Here is a 21,384-nt window from a genome sequence, read left to right as displayed (position 1 = left end):
TTCCGCCCGGCGCTGGGGCCTCTGCGAATGCCAACCCGTACGGTGGCACTTGTCGCCAGGGCTTCACCTGGAGCGACTCTGTTTAAATGAGTACCCCCTTCGTCCCGATCCTTGCCTGTCTTGGAACAAGAAAAGGCTCCCTGAGCAGAGGCTCGTTCGGACGACACAGCGATGAACAGTTTTCAGTTTATTACCAAGAAACTCACCGGACTTGCAGGGCAGGGCACAAACCACGCAACTCCTCCGTTCAAGGAGAGGGGAGGCACGGCAGGCAAGTGATTCCCAGCAGCCTGCAGTGCTCCGCTGCGGGATGAGCAGAACTCCTGGGCTCTCAGCATGGCTGGGCTCGAGACAAGAGCCCGAGTGCTTCCTCTTGGGAACCATCCAGGCTGGTTTGCTGCTGCCAGTTTCAGAGGCTGCCGTGTCACCTTTTGCAGACAAAGCCAGGCTGTGCCCCAGGAAGACAAGGATGCCTTTCCCACTCCCTTGCCGGGCACTGCAGCCCAGGGCCCTGGACTGAGGTTCAGGTGAGCAGTTCTGGCAGTTCAGGGCTGACAGACGCGGGGGGCCTTTTCCCCCAAACTTGGGCTTCAGCATTCTCAAATCCCCATGGTGAGATAGTTTAACAAGCTTAAAATGGAAAAGAATTAAGCCAGTTTTTAAAAAGATTCATTTTCTGACACTTTATTGAGCTGCAGGTCTCACAGGAAAGCCCAATAAGAACTAAAGCTGGCTGGAAGGGCACGGTGCAAAGCAAGACAAAGGTAAGCCGTGGAAGCAGCAGCTGGCAGCGCTTCCGTGCTTGCCAGGCAGGTGACCACAGGCCGGGTTCCCTGCCTGGCCATGCGGATGCTGGCATCCACAGGCAGGAAGCACGGCCTGCACAAAGCCAAGGGCAGGGGCAGCCTCCAGACCGCAGGAAGTTTGAGTAGTATAACCAGTCCTGGTTTGACTTGCTCTTACCTCTAATGCCATTCTGCTTTAACTGACTTTGCTTGATGCTTACAACCCTCACTGCTTGAAATCTGCCTGTTTACAAGTCTCCTATAAATACAGTATAATTCACGTAGTAAAGTTTGGATTTTTTTTCTTTTTAAAGCTAAATACAGACTGCTGAAAGGGCTCAAAAAAACTTAACAGCAATTAAACCTATGGCAAACCTACATCACTTCTCTACTCACCTGCTTTCCATCCAACAAAGCTCATGAGTCTTTAATAACATCTCAGAGCTACTGAAAAAAATAGAGCTCAAAGAAATCCTATATGCTAGGACAGTCTCCTTAAGATACAAGACTAAGCCTTCCTTCAAACTGTGCATCTGCGTATTACTTATACAAATTAATTTATTACTTGTCATTTATTTAGCAAAGGAAACACAAAATCTGAGCGAGAGCGAATCCTTACATTGCCATTGCTTTTATATTTGTGATTTTAAAATCAGTAACAAGCAATTAAATACATGCACACTGGCAAGTATTCTACTTAAGAGGATAAGCTCATTTCAAACTAGAGGTTGTCCACAAGACAGAACAGAGTTTTTGTTATTGTGCTATATTTCAAAATGCATGTAGTTGATCCATCTTTAAAGTCAGAATATTTTACCCAACTACTCTTTATTTGGCCTATCCATGAACACAGCTGGTTCCTGTTCTTACAAGCCGTTGCAGGGACCTTTGGGTACATATTCCCATTGTTTTTGTTGTATTCATCTTCAGAACAATTTGCACGGAAATCGCGGTTCATTTGATTCCACACTATCCCTTGTTTATTAAAAAAGTTTTCAAGGGAAATGCCTCCAAGTGTCATGTTGCTGCTAACATTCAAAATCCTATGTCTTGCTTTCCTGCAGTGCCCTGAAAAGTTTTTGCAGCATTCATTTTAAAATGTAAAAGAATAGAGCAACAACCCAATTTAGACTTTTCCGGAAAGATACATACCCATTTTTGTATATATTTGCACATTTTCGTATCACTTCATAAGCATGGAATTAAAAGACTGGTTGTTATTTTAGCCTTTTCCGCTGAAAACATTCCTAAGGGAGTTACTAAAGCCCAAAGAAGTGGAACGTACGTGATGCTGACAGAGTAGTGATGATATTGAATTACTGAGCAGGCCGTTATAGTAAGATTTCTGAAACAGTTAAATACAGAGATTGTATGCTCTTTTTATTGGCATACAGTCACTACCCATATAAGTGCATTTGTGTCAAAAAAATAATTTTCATATTTACAGGAAGTGACAGAGTTCCAGTTGTTGGCAGAGTATATAAAGCTTTTCATACACAATCTTTTTTATTATTAGACAGAGAATATAAAATCTGAACTGAAAATCAAATTCAATGCATTCTGGAAACTGTATTCCTCAACAGCTTTTCTTAAAGTTATTTCTAGTTTCTTTCTTTCTTTCTCTCTCAAGGCATCCTTCTAAAATACCTGAACTGTTACGCTACCCACTTTTAAAAAAATCCTCACTCTTACCCAGAGCAAAGAGCGTAGAAAGATTGGATCAACATATTTTTATTTATACCGCTACCGATGCAAGTAGAAGTTATGTGCTGCAAATTATGCCTTATTTTGCTAATAGGTATGACTTGTTTACTCTATGTAAAAGGACATAACTGGGCGTTGGGGGAGTGTTATAATTTATAACTGATTAACTAATTCGTTATCTGTAACAGTGTTTTGATAAACATGCATGTATTCACTAGCCATTAGCTTGCTTAATAAAGGCATAGTTAAAATGTGATTCTTTGCACTGAAACAGTTTATTTCTGCATCTAATTTATGAAAAAAATTACAGTGGAAAAATGCTGCATAGCTTAATTCTAATTTAGTTAAATGGATTAATCTGTTCATGAAGACATGCTTCACAAGTTGCCTGTACTAGTATATTTCTTCTTAACGGATACAGCCAATCAAAGAAAACTTACTTTGATGTTAGGCCTTTTTTCTTTTTCACAGCTGGTGTCATACCAGACCTTCTAGGCACAGATCTCTCCCTGAATTCATGTTCTTCTGCAACAGTTACTGACCTAGGGTTGTATATTGTTGGTTACTAACAGTCAATTTCCCAAAGTAGATAATCAGTGACCTCTTTCACTTTATAGTAATACTAAACCCAAAAATTTACTGACATTGCTGTCTAATCAATGTATTATCCGGACAGGAATCGCAATTCTCGTAATGCTAACAAAAATAACCAGCTTTAATATTCACTATGCATTTAATTAATGCATGTGCCAAAATGTAGTTAACCTATTGTCAGTTTTCTAATGTGTACTCAGTGACATTTGTAAACATATTCCATAAAAACATCTAAAATTCTGAGATATGTTCGTGTAATATCTTGAACATCCAGAAAGTTCTTTCTGAAATCTGGGTGAGGAATATAGTTCCAGAGCTTCATACTGTCACACAAGATCAGTTAGTCACACATATTCCTAATGGGGTTCAGTCTGTTTAAGTATAGTTTGTATTACAGTGACCCATATTTTACACACACACCATATAGTACTTGCTAGACCAAAATAAAAGGCTATTAAAAATCTATTACACATATCTAAAGGAAAATGCCTTTGCTCTGTTCTTCCACAACCCCAATAATCTCATCAAATCCATGAATAACATATTGTGGTAAGTGTTTTATGTTAAATCTTTCTCAAGTACTTTAAAAATTTGTTATACCAAAAAAGCTGCCTTTTTTTTTAAGTACTTTCTACCATTTAACACAAAATTCAGGTGCAAGAATTTTAAACAAAAATTAACTAAAGAGCTTTATTGACATCACAGTACATTCAATAGTAATTTTAAGAACATTACAGCTGAAAGAGAATGGCCTGTTTTATAGTCTTAATAAGCACTACCGTTCTTGAAAAAATGTAATACAAAGAAATCCTATTAGGTATTTAATTCTGAGCAGCATTTGGAAAAAATACACCTATGTACAGATAAAAAAAGGATTCTGGTTTCACCTACATAGCCACAATGTGCCTCTATAATGAGACAAGCCTTTTATAACTCATGGAATTTTTAAACGTCATAGCACTGGTGCCATAAATTCCTCAGCGTTTACGACGAAGAGGAGTTGTTGATCTGAAAAATAAAGGAAAAGGGGGGAAAAGTTAACTGGAAAAAATAAAAGACCCCCAAACCCACAAACTTTAGGCTTAGTAATTAATAGTTTTAAAAGATTTTCCAAAGTTACTTTTGCCCAAGACAAAAAGTTTAATAAATACCATAGTTTATTTTAAAAGTTCATATGCCGAACACATGAAGACGAATATAAAAAAAATTTTAAAAGTCAGACAAAATACTTAAAAAGTATACTACCTTGATCGTGACTTAGACTTGTGTTTGCGGCTTGCCTTCTTACCAGACCTTTGAGATTTCTCCATGGAGCATGACCGAATATGCTTTGATTTCTTAGCCTTCTTTTCTTTACTGCTTCCTGGTGATTCAGAACTACTTCTCGCACTAGATTCAGAGCCTGACCGCTTTTTGCTATCTTTGGTAGTAATTTTTTTGCTTTCTTGTCTGGAATCCTGTCTTATTATTTTCACACATATTGAATCACTGCGAGAGAAAGTTCTTTCACTGTCTCTTTTTCTCTTTAATCTACTGTCATCATGATTGCCAGCCTTACTTTCTTTTTCCTCTTTTTTGGGCTTATCTTTTCTTTTTTCCTGATCTCTCTCCCTTTCTCTGTTCTTTTTTCTGTCTTTATCTACACCTCCGCCCTGTTCCTTCTTCCTGTCTTGATCTTTACCCTCACTTTTATGTTTGTGCCTATTTCCAGTTGGGCTTCTACGCTGGTCTTCAGCTTTACGTCTGTCCCTGCTTCTGCTGCGGCTTGCACGGTTGGCTCGCCGGTCTCGTGAGCGGCTACCGCTTCTACGTCTATCCCAGCTTTTCTCTCTTGAAGGACTCCGGTTTCTCCGCCTCTCCCCTCTTTCAGCACTGTGATTTCTACTAGATCTTCTCCTTTCCCGTATTTTCTCTCTGCTCCTACTCCTCTCTCTCCTGTTTCTGTGGGAGTAACTCCTGCTTCTGCTGCGTCTAACCTTATGTGATGGCGTCCTACTGCGACTGTGCCTCTTCTTCCTTTTAGGAGAGGAAGAACGTGAAGAGCTGCGACTGCTACCTGAGCTAGTGCTATAGGATGAACTAGATACTGTGCTGCTACTGCTGCTGCTCCTACTATTGCTGCTAGTGCTACCACTGCTGGAGCTTCTGGACCCACTCCTTCCTGTCCTGTCTTTACCCTCTTTCTTGACTTCTACATCAGGTGTGATTGCATTTGGAGATCTTTTCTTTTCATGAACCATATCTGCTTCAATTTCTTTTGCCTCCTGTGATGCTGAGTTACTATTTTGTTCTTTGTTGCTAAATTCACTCATCTCTTTCGAAACTTTTTCATTTTGTAGCTTCTCTTCTGAAAAAAAAGGTACACAGAAGAAATAATGCAATCAATTTGGAGCAATATGTCAATAATTTCCATACTGTTACTTTGACAAAACCAAATTTCCAAGCACTTATAATTGAAACACTGTCCACCACCACACCAAACCACTCCTTTTCTTATAATTCTAGAAAAGTTGTCCTGGTTTAGAAAATGTGTACAGCCTAGACATTTTTTAGAAGTCCTTGACGTTATTTCATGTTTCAATGGTTTAAGAAGAAGTTCTCAAACAAATATCCTGGAACACCAGAACTCCCGAATTCATCTACACACAAGACTTTTTCCTTCTTGCAACCTTTCTGCACACCTGATTCTCTCATTCTCCATCCTACAACATCCCTCTAGCGGAACTGATGCTTCCTGCCTTTGTTCCAGCTGTATTCACCTGAGTTTGACTGGTCTGAAAAAGCTGTATTTCCCACACAGCATATGAGTGGACTCTCAACGTCAGAACAATGTTGGCTGTACCTCTATACTTTGTAGGCCTCGTTGCCCAAAACAGTCTTAGGAGGAATACCTTCTGCTGTAGTGACATACCAGGTTGTTGAAATAAAATATAGGGTTTATGGTGTTTTTCAAGGATAATTTGATTAAATCCTAAATGCTAACCAGCATGAACAATCAACATTTTTCTTTGCAGGTTTTATAACCGATGAATTCCGAGGAAGGGAGGAATAGGATTAAAAAAAGGAGACTTGTAGATAATTCTTTGCTTAAGACTCAGCTCAAAAGTTAAGATCACAGCATGTAATACAGGTACTTGGTGAAGCTCACACAAAGTGAAAAGTTAATGTCAGCTCAGATTAGATGTAAGTTTGGCAGCCAGAAAATATGATAAATGTGGTAAGATGACAACAGATGAATTAAAAATACATTTCTTGAACGGAACATAATGAGTATCGGGCCATGATTTCAGACCCTCAGAACATTTTCCAGAGGTTTCCAAAATTAAAAAAAAATTATTTCTATTCAACCTAGGATCCTTTGCATCACTGGCCAAGTTTATCTCCCCTTCCCATTTTAAATTGAACCCAGGAAAAAAATAAGTGACATCCAACATTTTTAGCCAAAACAGGGCCTTTTGATGTGGGCCATCAGTTGTTGAATTAATTTAGGGGATAAAATTGCATCTAGAAACACACAGTGATTCAAATGGCAGCTGATGGTCAAATCTAACCCAGAAAACAATTCCATCTGGTCCCCAAGTTATTAGGCAATACAGGTAAAAGCCAGTCTATGTTAGAAGATGCTGTATAGTATATTAGAAATCTTCTGCCTTTCCAAAACACTGTTACAAATGACTCTGCATTTAGTATTCTTCCATATTTTGGACGTATAGAATCAGCTGCTTTACTCTAGATTTTTATTTCTGCAAGTAGTTCCATGGAGATGTTTCCACACTGGCATCTGGTTTAGTTTAGTGGAAGACAGAGGTCATAAGCCACCACTCGGTCACTCTCCATATGACTATCCTTTTATGCATACATCTTAAAACACTCAGAGAGAAACAAGAATATTAAGGAAACCAAAAGTTTAGTTAATTCAGCCTTTCATTAACAGCAGCATCTGTTTTATTTCCAGGCCTTTAAAATAAAAAGTAAAAGGAGGAAATCATCAATCTTAAGTGCTAATCATAATAGCACTTTCTCCTCCAGCCTATGAACTTGGTTCATGACTTGTTAGCATTGAATTCATCTGTTGATCTAGACTGCTCTTCAGCACTGCAAGGTAACTGTGATACCCTTTTGACCTACATAATTAGTACAAAAGAATAAACCTTACCTTGTATGGAAAAGCAGAAGTAAATCACAGATTGTTGTTTTTGTTTTTTGGGGTTTTTTTTTGTTCATTTTTAAATCAAGCCTACCACCTTCTTCATAGGCTAAGTGTCAACTACTGAGTTCAGTAATTTTTCCCTGTTATTAGGTTAAAACCCAGCTACGAGGATGCAGCATATGGAAACAAAACTGAACTACAACAGAGGTCAATGAGTTCAAAGAAACTGCAGGTCCCACTGTACATTCTGAAAGACGTGCTGCCTGAGATTATGTACCAGAAAAGCAAGTTTTTCAGATGATGTGAAATGTGCTTCATATTCAACCTTAAGGAATCGAGTTTATATAAACTGCAGTGTGAAGCAGAAAGGTGAAATTTATCCCCCAGGCATAACTGAGATACTAATAATTTTTAAAAATACATTATACACACATGTACATTTTTATAAAGTGGTATGATTGTTTATACAGTATCTGTACAGTACAATATCTAGAGCATACATTTATGCACCATGTCTCCCCTTTATACACTGAAGTGGAAAAATTTATGGAAAACACTACATGTATTTTTTTCTTTTTAACAAGAAAGCAGCAACCCCCACTTTGATCAAGTAGCTCGAACATCTTTTTTGTTAAAACATTTTAATTAAAAATAAATAACATCATTTCTACATTTGGCATAAAATGAATTTTCAATCAGTTTACATACACTAAGTAGCAAACTCCATATACAGCAGCGCAGTAAGAAGACATTATACAATTTACCTTCTAGCTGTTTTTCTAGTAGTAGTTGCTGTTCTCTCTCTTTTCTCCAAAACGCTTCCTGTTTTTGCCTGATTCTGTGTCGTAATTCCTCATCATCAGTATCAGATGACTCAGAGCCTCTGTCACTCCTCTCATCTTCACTGTCTCCTGATCCATAACCACCCAGTCCACCTGCGTGCATAAAGCCCAGTCTATCACGAGGAAAGGTTAAGCTTTGTTCTTAATATTTCTGTGAGGCAAAGAGGAGAGTAACATTCCCTTCCTTCACTTCCTCTTCTCTGAAGAAGTCACTTTATTCTGGTAAGTGCCAATGTTGTTTGACTGGTGTGTTCAAGGCTCCCATATCTGCATTGACGCTCACTGTCTGGTTCTACTCCTTCTGGAACAGCTTGTCTATTTTCAGCAAGCAACCACTGTGATCACGGTACTTTTTTCCATTGTATGGAAGGGCAAAAAAGCTCCCTGTGGAGACTGTAATAGTGCCTGCCTCTGCATCAGCAACCGGACAGAAAAAATGCCTGGGATCTTTCCCAGAAGACACCTCTGAAATGACTTCAGCCGTCTCCGTAGTCCAGGCTACAGAAATTCTGAATGCCATATCAATTTTTCTATACTGATTTAGAAAACACTGCACTTTGACAGGTATGGACATGGAACAAAAACAGGCTTTCTTCTCCCCCAGGGATTAATAACTACTGGACAGATAAGAAGGATAAAGTCAATTTAAATCTGACACAGAGATATTTTACTTTCTTTCAGTCTAAGGTTCTTAGAATCCTTACTTAGTTTTGCAACGTGAATACTTGTGATGATAACATTCAATCTAATTCACCAAAATTCCATGTAATGAACATATAACTGATCGCTGACACTGCTGTAGTACGTTTTAGATGATAAAAATCATGTTGGGAAAGATCTTTTGCAGTTGTGTTCCAAGCTGGAATTTCAATCTATTTTTCTCATGTTGTTTATGGTAATATATGATATGGGAGCCTTTGTGCCTATGTAGCTTTTCAATAAAATAATAATTACAAAGATTATAATATTTTCATTTATAGACTTTCACATTACTCTTCTATCAAATTTCCCCTCTGGTTTGGATGGATCAAGATAGGAGAAAAATATAAAACAGTATTCCTCTCTTAGAAAACTGCAGTGTGCTTCTGAAATTATCACACTTCAAAATGTAAATTTATCTAAAAGTTTTACATATTTTCAAAATTAGGGTAGGATTCCCAGACACTAACTGCCTAGTCCTCTACTCCAAACACTATCCCACTTACATATCAGTAGGATCACCTGTGAAACAAACAAAGGTGCTGATAATGATAAAGTTATCAGAAAGTGACCCATACTCCCGGGCAATTAAAATATAGTTTCAAAATGCAATTTCTAGAAATGCAAGGCAAGAACAAAACTCCCCCTTTAAGCCCTCTCAAAAATAAGGAACATACTTACCGAGTCCAGTGAGGGAAGCCAGTGCACTGGACTGTGCCAGCTGTTTTGCAGGAGCTTTGTATCACATCAACAACAGGAACAACATGTTAACACAAATAGCCACGATTTCATAGTCATGAGTCTATGGTATTGTTAAATCTACTACTATTGCTGTTCTTTGGAGGGAGAGAAGAAACATTAAAAACGCATCATCCATTTAAAACCACTTCCAGATTTTCTGACCACGAAGATTTAGAATTTAACTGCAAATTAACAGTGAACAGAAAAAAACCAAATATATACTCATAAATCACTTTCCAAGTTACAGCATCTGCACAGAATTTTCAATTTCAGTAGTAACATATTTAGATTAACTCTGTTACGTTAAAACAATCTGTTATGTAAATGCAATACATGTTAATAGTGAAAGCAAATTAATTACTAATTGAGGACTCAAAGTTCATCTCTTTTCACTTCTGAACAGCCTTGAGATAAAGATGACAGTATTAAGAAACAGCTACAACTCGAGCCATTGACACACAAGGCACCATTTTAACTGAAATGAATTGCATGAAAAAAATGGAATAACTGAAGTAACTCACAATACACTGCACAGGACAACAGTACATGATTACTGGATTGGAACTCTACCAAGTTGGATGCATTATACTGGAATTGTTCTTGAGGGAGAGCTATGGAGGTTAAATGTTCTAGAGACATGCAAATATAGAATATTCGCAGAAGAAACTAAAAAGAAAAAAAAAAAACAACAAAATCCCAGAGGCTGGCATACCTTTAGTTGCTTTACGGTGAACGTCTTTGGCCACATAATAGATTTCTTCATTTGTGACATCTAAGAGAATCTCTGTCAGCAGCATTTTTGTCAGCATCATCTGAAAAAAATGGTATATAGAATTAAAGGCCAAAACATCTTGAATAAACGCTGAATTCAAATTCTATACATAGGACTTCACTTCTTTTGATAGCTATGAAAGTAGTCTCCTACACATTTTATTTAATGACTTCTTTCAACAGACGTGACTAAAAACCTAAGATTGAAACTGTTTAAATGTGACCTGATGTCAAAACTTTCAGGTTTGTATTTTGACTGTGAACTGTATCTGCATGTATTGCACACAGCTATCCAGGGCACTGATCCTAATGTCAAAGATCATACAATAAATGAATATGTAAATCAGAAATGTAATTAGACTGATCCCATTTATTCTTTCAAAAAATAACAAGCACATTTCTCTGGTATGCTGCCTGCAAAAATCATCAGAGGTTACTTACACAGGATTTTATTATTACATATTTACTAGAAAAATTGAAATGGTGGTAGCTTGTTCTCCAAGATGTTCAGTCTGGCCACATGCTTTACAAAAATATATTTATCAAACCTATTAGAATTCAGGGCCTTAATTAACAAGGTTTCAGTTGTACAATTAGCATTCAACTGTGATTTCAAAGGACAAAGGTTCTGCACACAAAGTGAAACTGTTGCTGGTCTAGGACTTAGGTTTCTAGCTCTTTCTCACAAGAATACATTTCTTACATTCCCTTTCACATGAACTAACGTTGAAGCATGGATTTGAGATGGGTGCACTTAATAACTAAAGTCTTCAAATATTCGACAAGTGAAACAAAACCACAGAATAAATAACAGAATCAATGTAAAAGTTACAGTTGTTAAATTCTTTCACTATTGCACTAAACGTGAGTTATATAATCTATATCCTTGATTCTGTGAGAAAGACAGCATTATGAAGAGACATGCAAATATCTGTATGAGTGCACTGTACCTCTACGGACAATATCAGGCATGGAAAAAGTGGTTTATTTTGATATACGCAAATAATATGAGCAATTAGACAGAAACACTTAGTGAGAACTACATTATTAATACCATTTGATACTCCTTTTCTTCTTCTGTCATTTCTGGTTCACTTTGCTCCTCTTGAGGAGCTGGGGATGGACTCCTGCTGCTTTTCCCAACACTTACAGCTTCTGTGTTTTCAGCATCTTCTTCTTCCTCATCACTGTCCTACAAGAACAGCATCGTACATTTTAGGAAAAACATAGATGTCAAGCTCCTTATTTTCTATTTGTAATAGTCAACTTGGTTTATTTTGTACTGAAATCTGTATTACAGTTATCATAAAACTATTTATTTTCTCGTTTCCTAAAAAATACACAGGTACCTCTACCCACATAAGCTAAGAAAATACATAGCTGTCAGTTGACTGCCAGACATGTACTTAGCACTACAAACAAGATAACTGCTACAGTGAAGGCAATGCAAGGTCCCCTAAATGGGCTCAGTTTAGCAAATACAGGTATCTGAATTTTTTCAGCTGCTGACTTAGAACTCAGGCTTTCAAAGACTCTGTATGTTCCAAAAGAAAAAAAAAAAAGGAGAAAAGGCCAATTTCATCATTGTTTTTCTGCTACTATGGATCAAATAATATATTTTACCTCTCAGACATAAAAAACTTCAAAACACCAAGTAATTATCAACACAGTAGCAGCATAACCTTACTTCCAGCAACGAAACCAAAGAGGTAATCAGGAGTACAGTCTCTCTTTTGAAGAGACCAAAAAGTTGATACCTTTCAGGAAATACAAACCTGAGCAAAAAGTAAACCCTTCTACTTACAAATTTACTTTTCTGAGGTAACCGTGGGCCATCCCCTTCTTCAGCCTCCTCACTTTCCTTTTTTTCTTTTTTGGACATCTGTGAACGTTGCTGCTCCATTCTCTCTTTTTCCAGTTTTTTCTGTTTTTCTCTTTCCATCTTTTCCAGGCCCTCTCGAATCCAGGCAGGCAGAGTTCTACGCTTCACAGCATCTACATAAGCAAGGTTTACAATTATGCAAGATGAAAAAACCTCCCCCCCCCAAAAAAGAACAAAAAAACCCCGCAAAATAAAGAAGCAAACCCTCCACCTCCCCCACTCAAACAAGTTACACATCTTATTGTGGGGAAAAAACCATTCACAATGGCTTTTTCTTTCCCTGCTCTTTTACTTTCCATTAGAAGAAAAGGTCTTCAAATTTTGCAATTCTTTTTAAAACACAGTTTTATATTTTTTCATTAAGGAGTGGGTAACATGTACCAATCTGTGGAGGCTCCTGCTTCACAGGCATCGCAATAGGTGAACGCTGCCGATCTCTGAATGAGGGTCTTTCCCTTCGATTTTGAGTAGGTGCAGGAGGTGCTGGAGGACCTGGTGGTCCTGGTGGTCCTGGCTGCCAATAAGGTGGATGAAATCCACCTTGAGGTGGACCAAAAGCAGCCCCATGCTGAAAGAGTAATGCAGTTTATTTTTCTTCACATGGTAACACCAAATGCAGCATGTGAGCAAGTCGGTCTACAAAAATCCATGCAAGTAGGAATCCACGATTTCTAGGCTACTGAGATCTCAATCTCTTTTACTGTGATCCCCACAAACAAGTTTCCTTTAAATACTTAATGAGTAAACTTAGATTTAAGCAGGGATACTAACAAAGCTGAAAGGGCTTCAACCAATCTCCTTTTATATCGTGCTAAACATTAAGCCTATAATCACCATGTGCCTCCATCAGTTCCTTGCCAGCTTAGCATCAGAGCATGCAGTTAAATGAAGAGTATACAAAACTAAGATTTAAAAGTCTAGCTATGTTAGCAGTCCTTCCTTTTAGCTACAACATGAGGACAAAAATTTAAAGTTCAACCTTTCATTACAAAAGAATTTTCCACTGTGCATTTTCCAGTATTCATTCACGGATCTTATTAGTATGGCTGATTAAAATATTAAATTCATAACTATGTCATTTTAGTATAGATCCTGGGTTCTGGACAAGCTGTACGCAATCCAAAAGCCCTAACTCTTGAGGCATACAAGGAGTTATTTGTTTTAAGGTTTGCTGCCCAGAAATGCCTAATGAAACTATTTAAGAGGAGAGTGTTTAGGAAGAAAGTTATAGCATCAAATATTCTACTGACTATTAAAGTCACTAGTGCTGAAGCACTCTCCCACTACAATTTCAGGTCAAGCATCTCTCTTTTATTCACTGCAAAACCAAGTTCTCTGTAGTATTTAGAGAAATTAATTTTAAGAGTTTGTCCCACAATAGTAAACAATATTCTTATAATAAACTAGTATATTGGCAAATTATTTGTTCACTACCTAACGATACTGCTGAACAACAGAATTACAAGAAAAAAACAGCCCAGAAGATAGAAAAACATTTCTGCCCATCTTCCCTTGTGTTTGCTTATGAACAGGATGTAGGTTTTTTTAACAGGTACAGTTTGTCATTTATATCAAGTGTTTTGAAAGAAAAATACTGAAAATAGAGGGAAGATACAAAACTGCTTTGTGTTTAAAGATTTTGTACAATTCCTCCTGCCGTTATTAGTGCTAAAACCACCTACAGGTTTATTATGCTATGCAAGTTATATGCCAGAATGAAGAAAAAAATTGGATGTGGACTTCTTTAGAAATACCATTGTTTATTCAAAGAATCACAGTAGATAGATATGGAAAAGATCAATGGATCATCCAGTCTATCTCCCTGCAAATACAGGACTGTTTCCTGTCGTACATTATCTAGTGTATTTAAATAAATCTTTCTGAACTTTATTTTTTTTTCCTTCTCCTCCTCTTTTTGTTTTTGTTTTTTTTTTTTTAAACACAAAGCTACATAATGTTAATTTATATACTGGAACACAGTGATTCATTTTAACATTTAAGACAACAGCCATCTCATTACTACTATAGAAAAATAAAACTCTTTGGCCTCTGAACAGAACTGAAAACTCCAAAGGCTCTTCTTTAAAGTATTTGGGAAAAATGTATCTTAGCAGATAACAGATTCTGTAGATGTTTGTAGAACTGAAGAATGAAAGTCGCCGCTAGATGATATTAGAGGAACACATCCACGGAAGGGACTCTGCGCGCCTACAATATTAAAGCAACAAATATGTTTCACCTGATAGTCAAACTGGTTCACTGGCCCCATTGCAAAGTTATCGGGAGGTCCCCCAAAGTTGTGATTGTTCTGGTTAAATATATGCCTGTTGTCAGGAGTAAATTCCCCACTGTCCTGACTGTTGCTGTCTTCAGATGGAGGAACAATTTCCATTTGACCTGGGGTTGGAGTCATCCACTGCTGGTCTGGAGGTGGGTGAGGGGGTTGGTGAGGCATTCCCCATTCTGTTTAGGATTTAGAATACAATTCAATACCAAGTTAGTATAATTTACATGAGTCACCACTCACTCAGTGTTCTTGTATTTATCACAACGTTTCTCACAGCATCACAGACAATAAAGTTCAAAAGAATCATCCATCTACAGACTGTTATACTGCCAATAATTTCTTCAACTAAATGAAGAAAATACAAATAGCTGTAGCTGAACGAAAACATGCAGTGGAGGGACAGAATTGGACAGATGTAGACATGCTGTAAATTTGTTTTTATAAATTTTTAGTGACAGTGACTTCACCACAGGATTTACAAGTTGTTTAAACTGTTAAAAAACTGCTCCTACTTCTCTACTTCAACTTTCAAAGCAATGACCTACTTTATTCTTTTGTATAATAGACTTGAAACATCTACTATGGAAAGCAAATGGTTTTGTAAACAGCACAACCACTGAAACCTGCGTTCCAAAGTCTTGTGTCTTGATAATGGACGATTCCTTGGATTGTCCAATACCTAGCAGAGGTTCTAGCATAAGCTAGTCATAAGCCCTCAAATATGTTACAACTCGTTAACAGAATGCAAAGAGTCAAAGGAATCAATAAATAGTCCATGTGGCCATAATTTTTTGGCTGATTTCCTTAGAAAACTGTATCTGCTGTACAGATACCTACAGACAAAGCTACCTTGTAACTTCCCCCAGTAACAGAATTAATATCTAGCCTCTCAGGTTAATTTTTACCTTCCATCCAGTTCTTTAGTCCATTTTTCTAATTTTCACTGTGCTTGCCATCTGCATCCTAATGGGATCCATAACTGTAGCAACTAAAAAGTGTTAGCACAGTTTTTCTACTTGCTGTTCTTTCTTTGCATGTTCAAACTGACCTGAAAGCTTGCAAGTAACATACAACACAAGCTCTTTGCACTTGTGGAACGTGAATCCCTTCAAAATCAATTGTCTGCCAGTTAGGTTTTCAGATTGCCATTTTAGTTTTTTATTAGTAGTGTGCAAAGGACTTTTGGATCCAAAAAGAAATTTGGAAGGATACAGAGGGAAGATGAAGCTTTGTGGAAACAGAGTAAATAAACAAGAGAACTTTGGCTAGCCATCCAGTTTTGTGTGCTGTGACTACTTTTATATATTAAGAATAACATTGCTTAAACTAAAGAAAAGCTCAGTAACACAGAAGAAGAATAAGATCCAGTGAAATAAATATATAAAGAAATTCAGACCATCTTTCTACAACATTCATATCCCTATGACAGGGATAGAATAAACCTGTTACTGAGTTGTGTTATCAGACCCTTCTGATAACTGTTCTGTACTGTAACCCATTTTGTAGAACACCTGACTGGAAAGTAGCAGCTGTGATACTTGTTAATTAGTCAACTGGTAGTTTTGCATCTTAAAACCTGAGCGACAGGGCATATTCACACCCAAAACTGTCTGACAAGAATAAAATGTCATTACATGAAGAAAAGGAATGAATAGGAGGGAAAACAAACCTGGCTGCCACATTCTGTTGAAGTTGGGATCCCCCTGAAAATTATTATGGTTGTTTGGACCAGACTCTATTCCTGAAATATCCTGGCCGTTTGGCATCATTCCTTGTTGTTCCACTACATTCTGTTGCCCTGAGGCTTCTCGTTGAGCAATCCATGCTTGAGCTAATGCAGCCCAGTCAATTTGGCCTAAAATAAACAGAGGAAATTAAAAAGGTTACAATTCACGGTAACAGTTTAATACAGTTTAACACTGCTTTTTAATTACAGGTCTTATTGCTCGGGAGAAATGGGCAACATTTACCTTCAGCAAGTACCGTGAGCACCATTAAAACTTATTCACGGTGTACAGTAAAAGAAACAAAGCAAATGTCAGCGTACGGACTTGCTGAAGTAGAGTTTCTCTGCACATGTTCAAAATGCCATAAGGCATATTATTTTTAGGTTCACATTAGCACTGAATGGGTGGCAGCAATGTACTTTTTTTCATAAGTGAGCTAATTTTGACATCAGAAATAAATATAAATAGCCTTAAATTCTAAATTAATGAAGACTTGAGTGCAAGGAAAATACAGAGTTACAAAATGATTTTTCAATGTATACTCTTTGTATAACCCTTGCTATATTATGTTACAGTTCTCTCCCCCATTTTTTTCTTTACTGCCATTCCTACCAGTAAATAAATTTCACTCTCAAATGAGAACACTAGTGTGTCTTCTGCTTATTGTCAAATCAGGAAAATGCTCCAGTGAATTTAACAGAAATTAAAGTAAGAGTAAAACCAGTGTGCCTCATCACTCTGCCCTAGTATTAAATACACACCTCCATGCTCTTTATCCCTTTCTCTATTTCTCTGGAAATTTTGAATTGTTGTCACCTCATTCTCAATTTAAGGTATATTATGTTCTATTGTTTAATGTGTTTGGTGGGTTTTGGTGGGGAAAAAAAATCCAAACAAGAGATCATGATTATCACCGTTGTAACCTAAACCAAACATCACACTAGTCTTCCAATGAGAGTTTTTCTGTATATATATATATATATCTGCATTATACCTGTACTTCTGCCACACAGGTACCAAACAGAAAAGCAGATTTTCTCAAATAAATTATTCAGCTTGGCTAAACAACTGACAAGGATATAGATTCTGTAGAAGTAAATGAACTCTAAATGTTGATAATTTGTCTAGGATAACTCAGGCTGCTTGCCTCTGTTTTGCATATTATATATTAATGGTGTGAAAGCATTTGGATTCAATGTATGTTTTCTATTTTTTTGAGTTCTGAAAAGCATCATAAATGTATTATCTTGAGAGCAGCTACAAAAGGGCAACTATGCGTCATGCTCTGTAACAAAGATCCGAAAACTCAAATGACAACAGATTAAAAAAATTAATCCACAAAGCTTTCTATATACTTACTCGGATCTTGCTGGTGCTGAAATGACTGCATCCACTGCTGTTGGTTCAAAGGCCATTGCTGCCAAGGTTGTCCACCTTGATCCCACATCTTTTAAGTCTTTATATAGTCTATATTTCAACTAAAAATAATAGTTGTATGTTTAAATAGATGCCCACGAAATAGCACATAACTGAAACTTACATAACTGCAGATATAGTTAAGCCTTGCAAAGCAAGCTGAAGCAATGCTGGCTTAATATTTTAAGCTGGAGGAAATGGTTCATCCTTTAGAGTAATATCTGAAAATATTACTGTAAGATTTCAGAAGTCTAGTATGCTTTCTCTGTATTTTTGCAACGAACTTAACAACAAAATGATGTTCAAAGAGAGATATGACAAGTTTATAAGACAAGAACTCATCTGACAATAAATGCAATTTAAAGCAAGTCAAAATATGAAAGGCATTACTTGATGTCTTTGCCTGCTTCTTAGGGAAAAGATGTGTATTTTTTTATACAAGTGTCATGCAAGGCTGTTAAGCAAGACAGAAGTCACCAAATGCTAAAACACATTGTTAATGATTGCACTGGAGAACTGCACAGGTACAAGATGGTGTCGACATGCATTTTATGCATTGTACAGGCTCATTATAATTTCTAAATAATACATTCCTTCAAATCTGAGAAAGAAAAATAAATATGACTGTACAATTACCACATGGTCCCCTAAAATCACGAGAAACAATTTCTGCTGTGCTGTATATCCTCATTGAGCAGGCAGCAGCAGCCCTAGGTCCAGACAGCAAAGCTCCACAACCTGCTGTAAGTGGTCCTCCAGGACCAGCTTTGCAAGAATTTTCTGAGGTGCAGCAGTCCAGGTAGGTGCACCTGTAATGGCATTCCAGTTCCTTCCAGTTATTCGTACCTCTGGCGCACACCTGACCTGCTACACCATGGAGGACTTGACAGTGGCTACCTACGTTGCTTCAAACAGCTTTTCTGAAGGCAAAGACTTGGCATGGTTCTGGGAACACTTCTCTCCAGAAGCTGTTCCCAAAACCCAGTATGGGTAGGAACACACTCAGTGTGACTCCCTCTGTCCTACCCAGCCTGTTAAGAACTTCTCAACAGGCTTCCCACTCAATAAATATATCCTCATGGAATTTAACATACAATCCTTGAGCACATGCCATTAAAACATCAACCATGTAGGTTGTTTCAAATGCGCCAAACTTAAAAGAAAGACAAAAATTCGTTCCCTGAGGTCACAGGAGCAGCATACAAGACCTAGTCGTGGCTCACAGCCAAGTGTGATACAGAATAGATTAACAGAGCCTGTCTGCTTCAGACCAAACCAGTTCAAAGTAGCCAGTGCTACTTGGGTGGCCAGCCAGGAACACAACCCCAGCCACTCCTATGGAGCGGGACACATGCAGACCCCAGACAGAGCCCGCTTTCGGCAGGCAGAGAAAGCAATTACAGTGGATCTTGCTTGCAAAAGCATCTTGTGCTTAGTGCTTATCCACTTACATAAATAACTGCATGACTGCATAGGAAGAAAGCATCACTAGACAGAACTGCACAACACAAAGAGCCGTACGTGTAACATCGGGGGCCATGCAGAGAGGAACGCAAGCTCGTATGTTGCATACTTCTGTCTAATTAAATCTTTTATCTTAAAAAAACTGTAGATCACCTTTGAGACCACTTACTTTCAACACTGCACAAAAATTACACATGCATGGCTCTGAAATATTCAGTTGCAAATGCCTTTTTTTGAGGGGGCTTTAAACACGACTAGTTCAACTCTGGCCATGGGGGAACACTGGGCTAAACCTACTTAATTATTTTCTTTATCTTTCCCTGACAAATAAAGTATGGTGGCTGTTTCCCATTTCACTTATATTTTTATGATATTCAAACCTTTAATAACTGCAGACCCTGCCCTTTCTTTTGTCTCTCTCTTTTTTTTTTTTTAATTTTCATCTGTACCTAAGAAATTAACTTTCTTACACCAGTTGAGTGTAAGGGTAGCTACTAATGCACTTAAAGCAACATTTAAGCTGGCCTTGCCACAGCTAGCTCTCTGGGTATTCATATATACATATTTCATATGTATGAACAAGTAACCTCTCATACTATTTTCACCCTAACATAAGAAAAAGGTAACTGTTTCTATCTCCTCTCAATTCATCTTCCCACTCAGAATACAAATTCTTTCAGTTGTCAAAATAAACTTGTTTACATCTTAAATTTGTAACAACTGGGGTTCAAGACTACCACTGCACTGCACAGCCTCACGGTGCTGCTCTCTTTGTTTCTAGCTGTTAAATCACACCAGCAATAATAAAAATATATTTCAGTCATTCTGGTAGCACTTTCTTACCTCCATACATGGTATGTTGCAACAAGTTTGTGAAATTACACTAAAATAAACTCAGCAAAGGGTTTAAATTGTTTCACTAATAATGTGAGAGACAGTTTTGCATATAACTGAATGCAAAAAAAAATTCTTAAACTGTTAAATATTAATTTCTCTTATGAAAGTGTAACAATATTAAAAGCACCTCTACAAATTCAACTGAATTGGAACCTCCTACACACAGATTTACTTGATAGGATCAGATGAGATTTATTTTTACTGAACTGGCTCTATCTCTGTCCTAAAATCTTAGGCATTCTGGATTTCTTTTTTAACATGTTCTAGCTAACACAATTACGTATCTGTTTCTCAACTGAAATGGATGCTTAGTATTCTGACCTTTATTTTTTTATTCTCAGGCCTTGATCCTCACTGTGGACAAACTGAAGTACCACTTTAGATCATTAAGAAGGTGCAAGGTAACAAATGCCTCCACATCTCAGCATAACCTGTGTTCAAGACAGCAACTGCCTTATTATTTTAAAAGGTATTCAAATAAATTTTGTGGGGGAGATAAATTACATTGCAGTTGCATCAACTGGCATCCAAAATGGTGACTAAGAGACACAGAAGACAGTGACCTTCGACAGCAGCAGCATTCAGTCCCCTCCTGGCTTCGCTGTCAGCAAGTTACCTTGCCCTAGGACACCGAGGCCAAGTCCAAGGGAAGTGGTGCTGGAGGACCCCACCATTTCCCCATTACAGAACAGCACTGACCCCAGGGCACCCAGCACTCCTCTGGGCTGCTCCCAAGCACATTTCAGGTGTCAGCACGGACCTGAGACCCAGCGGGCACTTAGAACAAGTCCATTCTGGTTGCAAGATCAGAGGCTCTCACTCAGGGCCAGCTGGCTCCCCGGCCAGACTGAAAAACGCAGTTGGGTTTTAGCTGTTAGCACACATAGCTGCTTCTCCAGGGCTCTGCAATATAATATGGCCCCCAGTCTTCAACTTTCACTACAGAGATTATTTCACCTTATTACTGCTATTCTGGGAAGAGAAATCAGGTGGGGAAGTGCAAAGCAATAGGTCAAGGCATGGAGCTGGTTTCTATTTTGATGCACAACAGTATGACAAGACAGCAACAACAGTATAGTACCTTGAAGAACTTCAACACTTGATTAATTCAATTTATGCCATCCAGATTTAAAATCACTGCCACTTGAAACTGATAATTTTAGTTTGTCAACTGTATTTGAAAGTTTTTAATTCTGTATTGCATTTGTACCTTTACTGTTTTCCTGAAAAAATGTTGATTTTTCATAGATCGGCAACTATAAAAGATGCTGGCTTTCAAGTACACAATTTATTACCAAATTCAGTATAAAAACATTCTTTGCTAATCAGAAATATGTACCACACAAATGCTAAAGCAGTGACATCACTTTTTTTATGCAACTATACATGCAGAAGTCCTTTTTCAAATATCATGTGAAAACTGGT

General features: G+C 37.7%; 2 protein-coding genes across 2 annotated transcripts in view; both read right to left on the bottom strand.

The window, feature by feature from the left end:
* Positions 1–3,173, bottom strand: part of COQ3 (coenzyme Q3, methyltransferase) — a 10,346-nt gene extending 7,173 nt beyond the window's left edge. Inside the window, exons 1-2 of the mRNA XM_008932002.3 lie at positions 2,930–3,173; positions 207–630 (exon numbers count right to left, since the gene is read on the bottom strand). Coding sequence (XP_008930250.2) covers positions 207–597 — 391 coding nt within the window. The 5' untranslated portion in view covers positions 598–630; positions 2,930–3,173. The remainder of the gene's footprint in view (positions 1–206; positions 631–2,929) is intronic.
* A 573-nt stretch (positions 3,174–3,746) lies between these two features.
* On the bottom strand, positions 3,747–20,670 carry PNISR (PNN interacting serine and arginine rich protein). Its single transcript, XM_018077883.2, has 12 exons — positions 20,281–20,670; positions 17,542–17,660; positions 16,125–16,310; positions 14,408–14,631; positions 12,550–12,736; positions 12,091–12,281; positions 11,341–11,478; positions 10,228–10,327; positions 9,456–9,509; positions 7,998–8,168; positions 4,329–5,430; positions 3,747–4,091 (listed from the first exon to the last, which is right to left on the bottom strand). The coding sequence occupies exons 2-12, from the start codon at positions 17,627–17,629 to the stop codon at positions 4,061–4,063; spliced, it is 2,472 nt and encodes an 823-aa protein (XP_017933372.1). The 5' UTR covers positions 17,630–17,660; positions 20,281–20,670; the 3' UTR covers positions 3,747–4,060.
* Between the last annotated feature and the right edge of the window lie 714 nt (positions 20,671–21,384).

Source organism: Manacus vitellinus, unplaced genomic scaffold, assembly GCF_001715985.3.
Source record: "Manacus vitellinus isolate BGI_N305 unplaced genomic scaffold, ASM171598v3 scaffold_4_pilon, whole genome shotgun sequence".
In the NCBI taxonomy this organism is placed as follows: Eukaryota; Metazoa; Chordata; class Aves; order Passeriformes; family Pipridae; genus Manacus; species Manacus vitellinus.
Note: the sequence above shows the minus strand (reverse complement) of the source record. Positions and strands in the feature narration are given on the sequence as shown.

Excerpts from the sequence above, each read along its gene's own strand:
- PNISR (XM_018077883.2), bottom strand. The coding sequence starts at position 17,629 with ATGTGGGATCAAGGTGGACAACCTTGGCAGCAATGGCCTTTGAACCAA. Across the intron at positions 5,431-7,997 it reads ACTAGAAAAACAGCTAGAAG|AAGAGAAGCTACAAAATGAA; the intron begins GTAAATTGTATA and ends CTTTTTTTTCAG. Across the intron at positions 4,092-4,328 it reads AAGTCTAAGTCACGATCAAG|ATCAACAACTCCTCTTCGTC; the intron begins GTAGTATACTTT and ends TTTATTTTTCAG.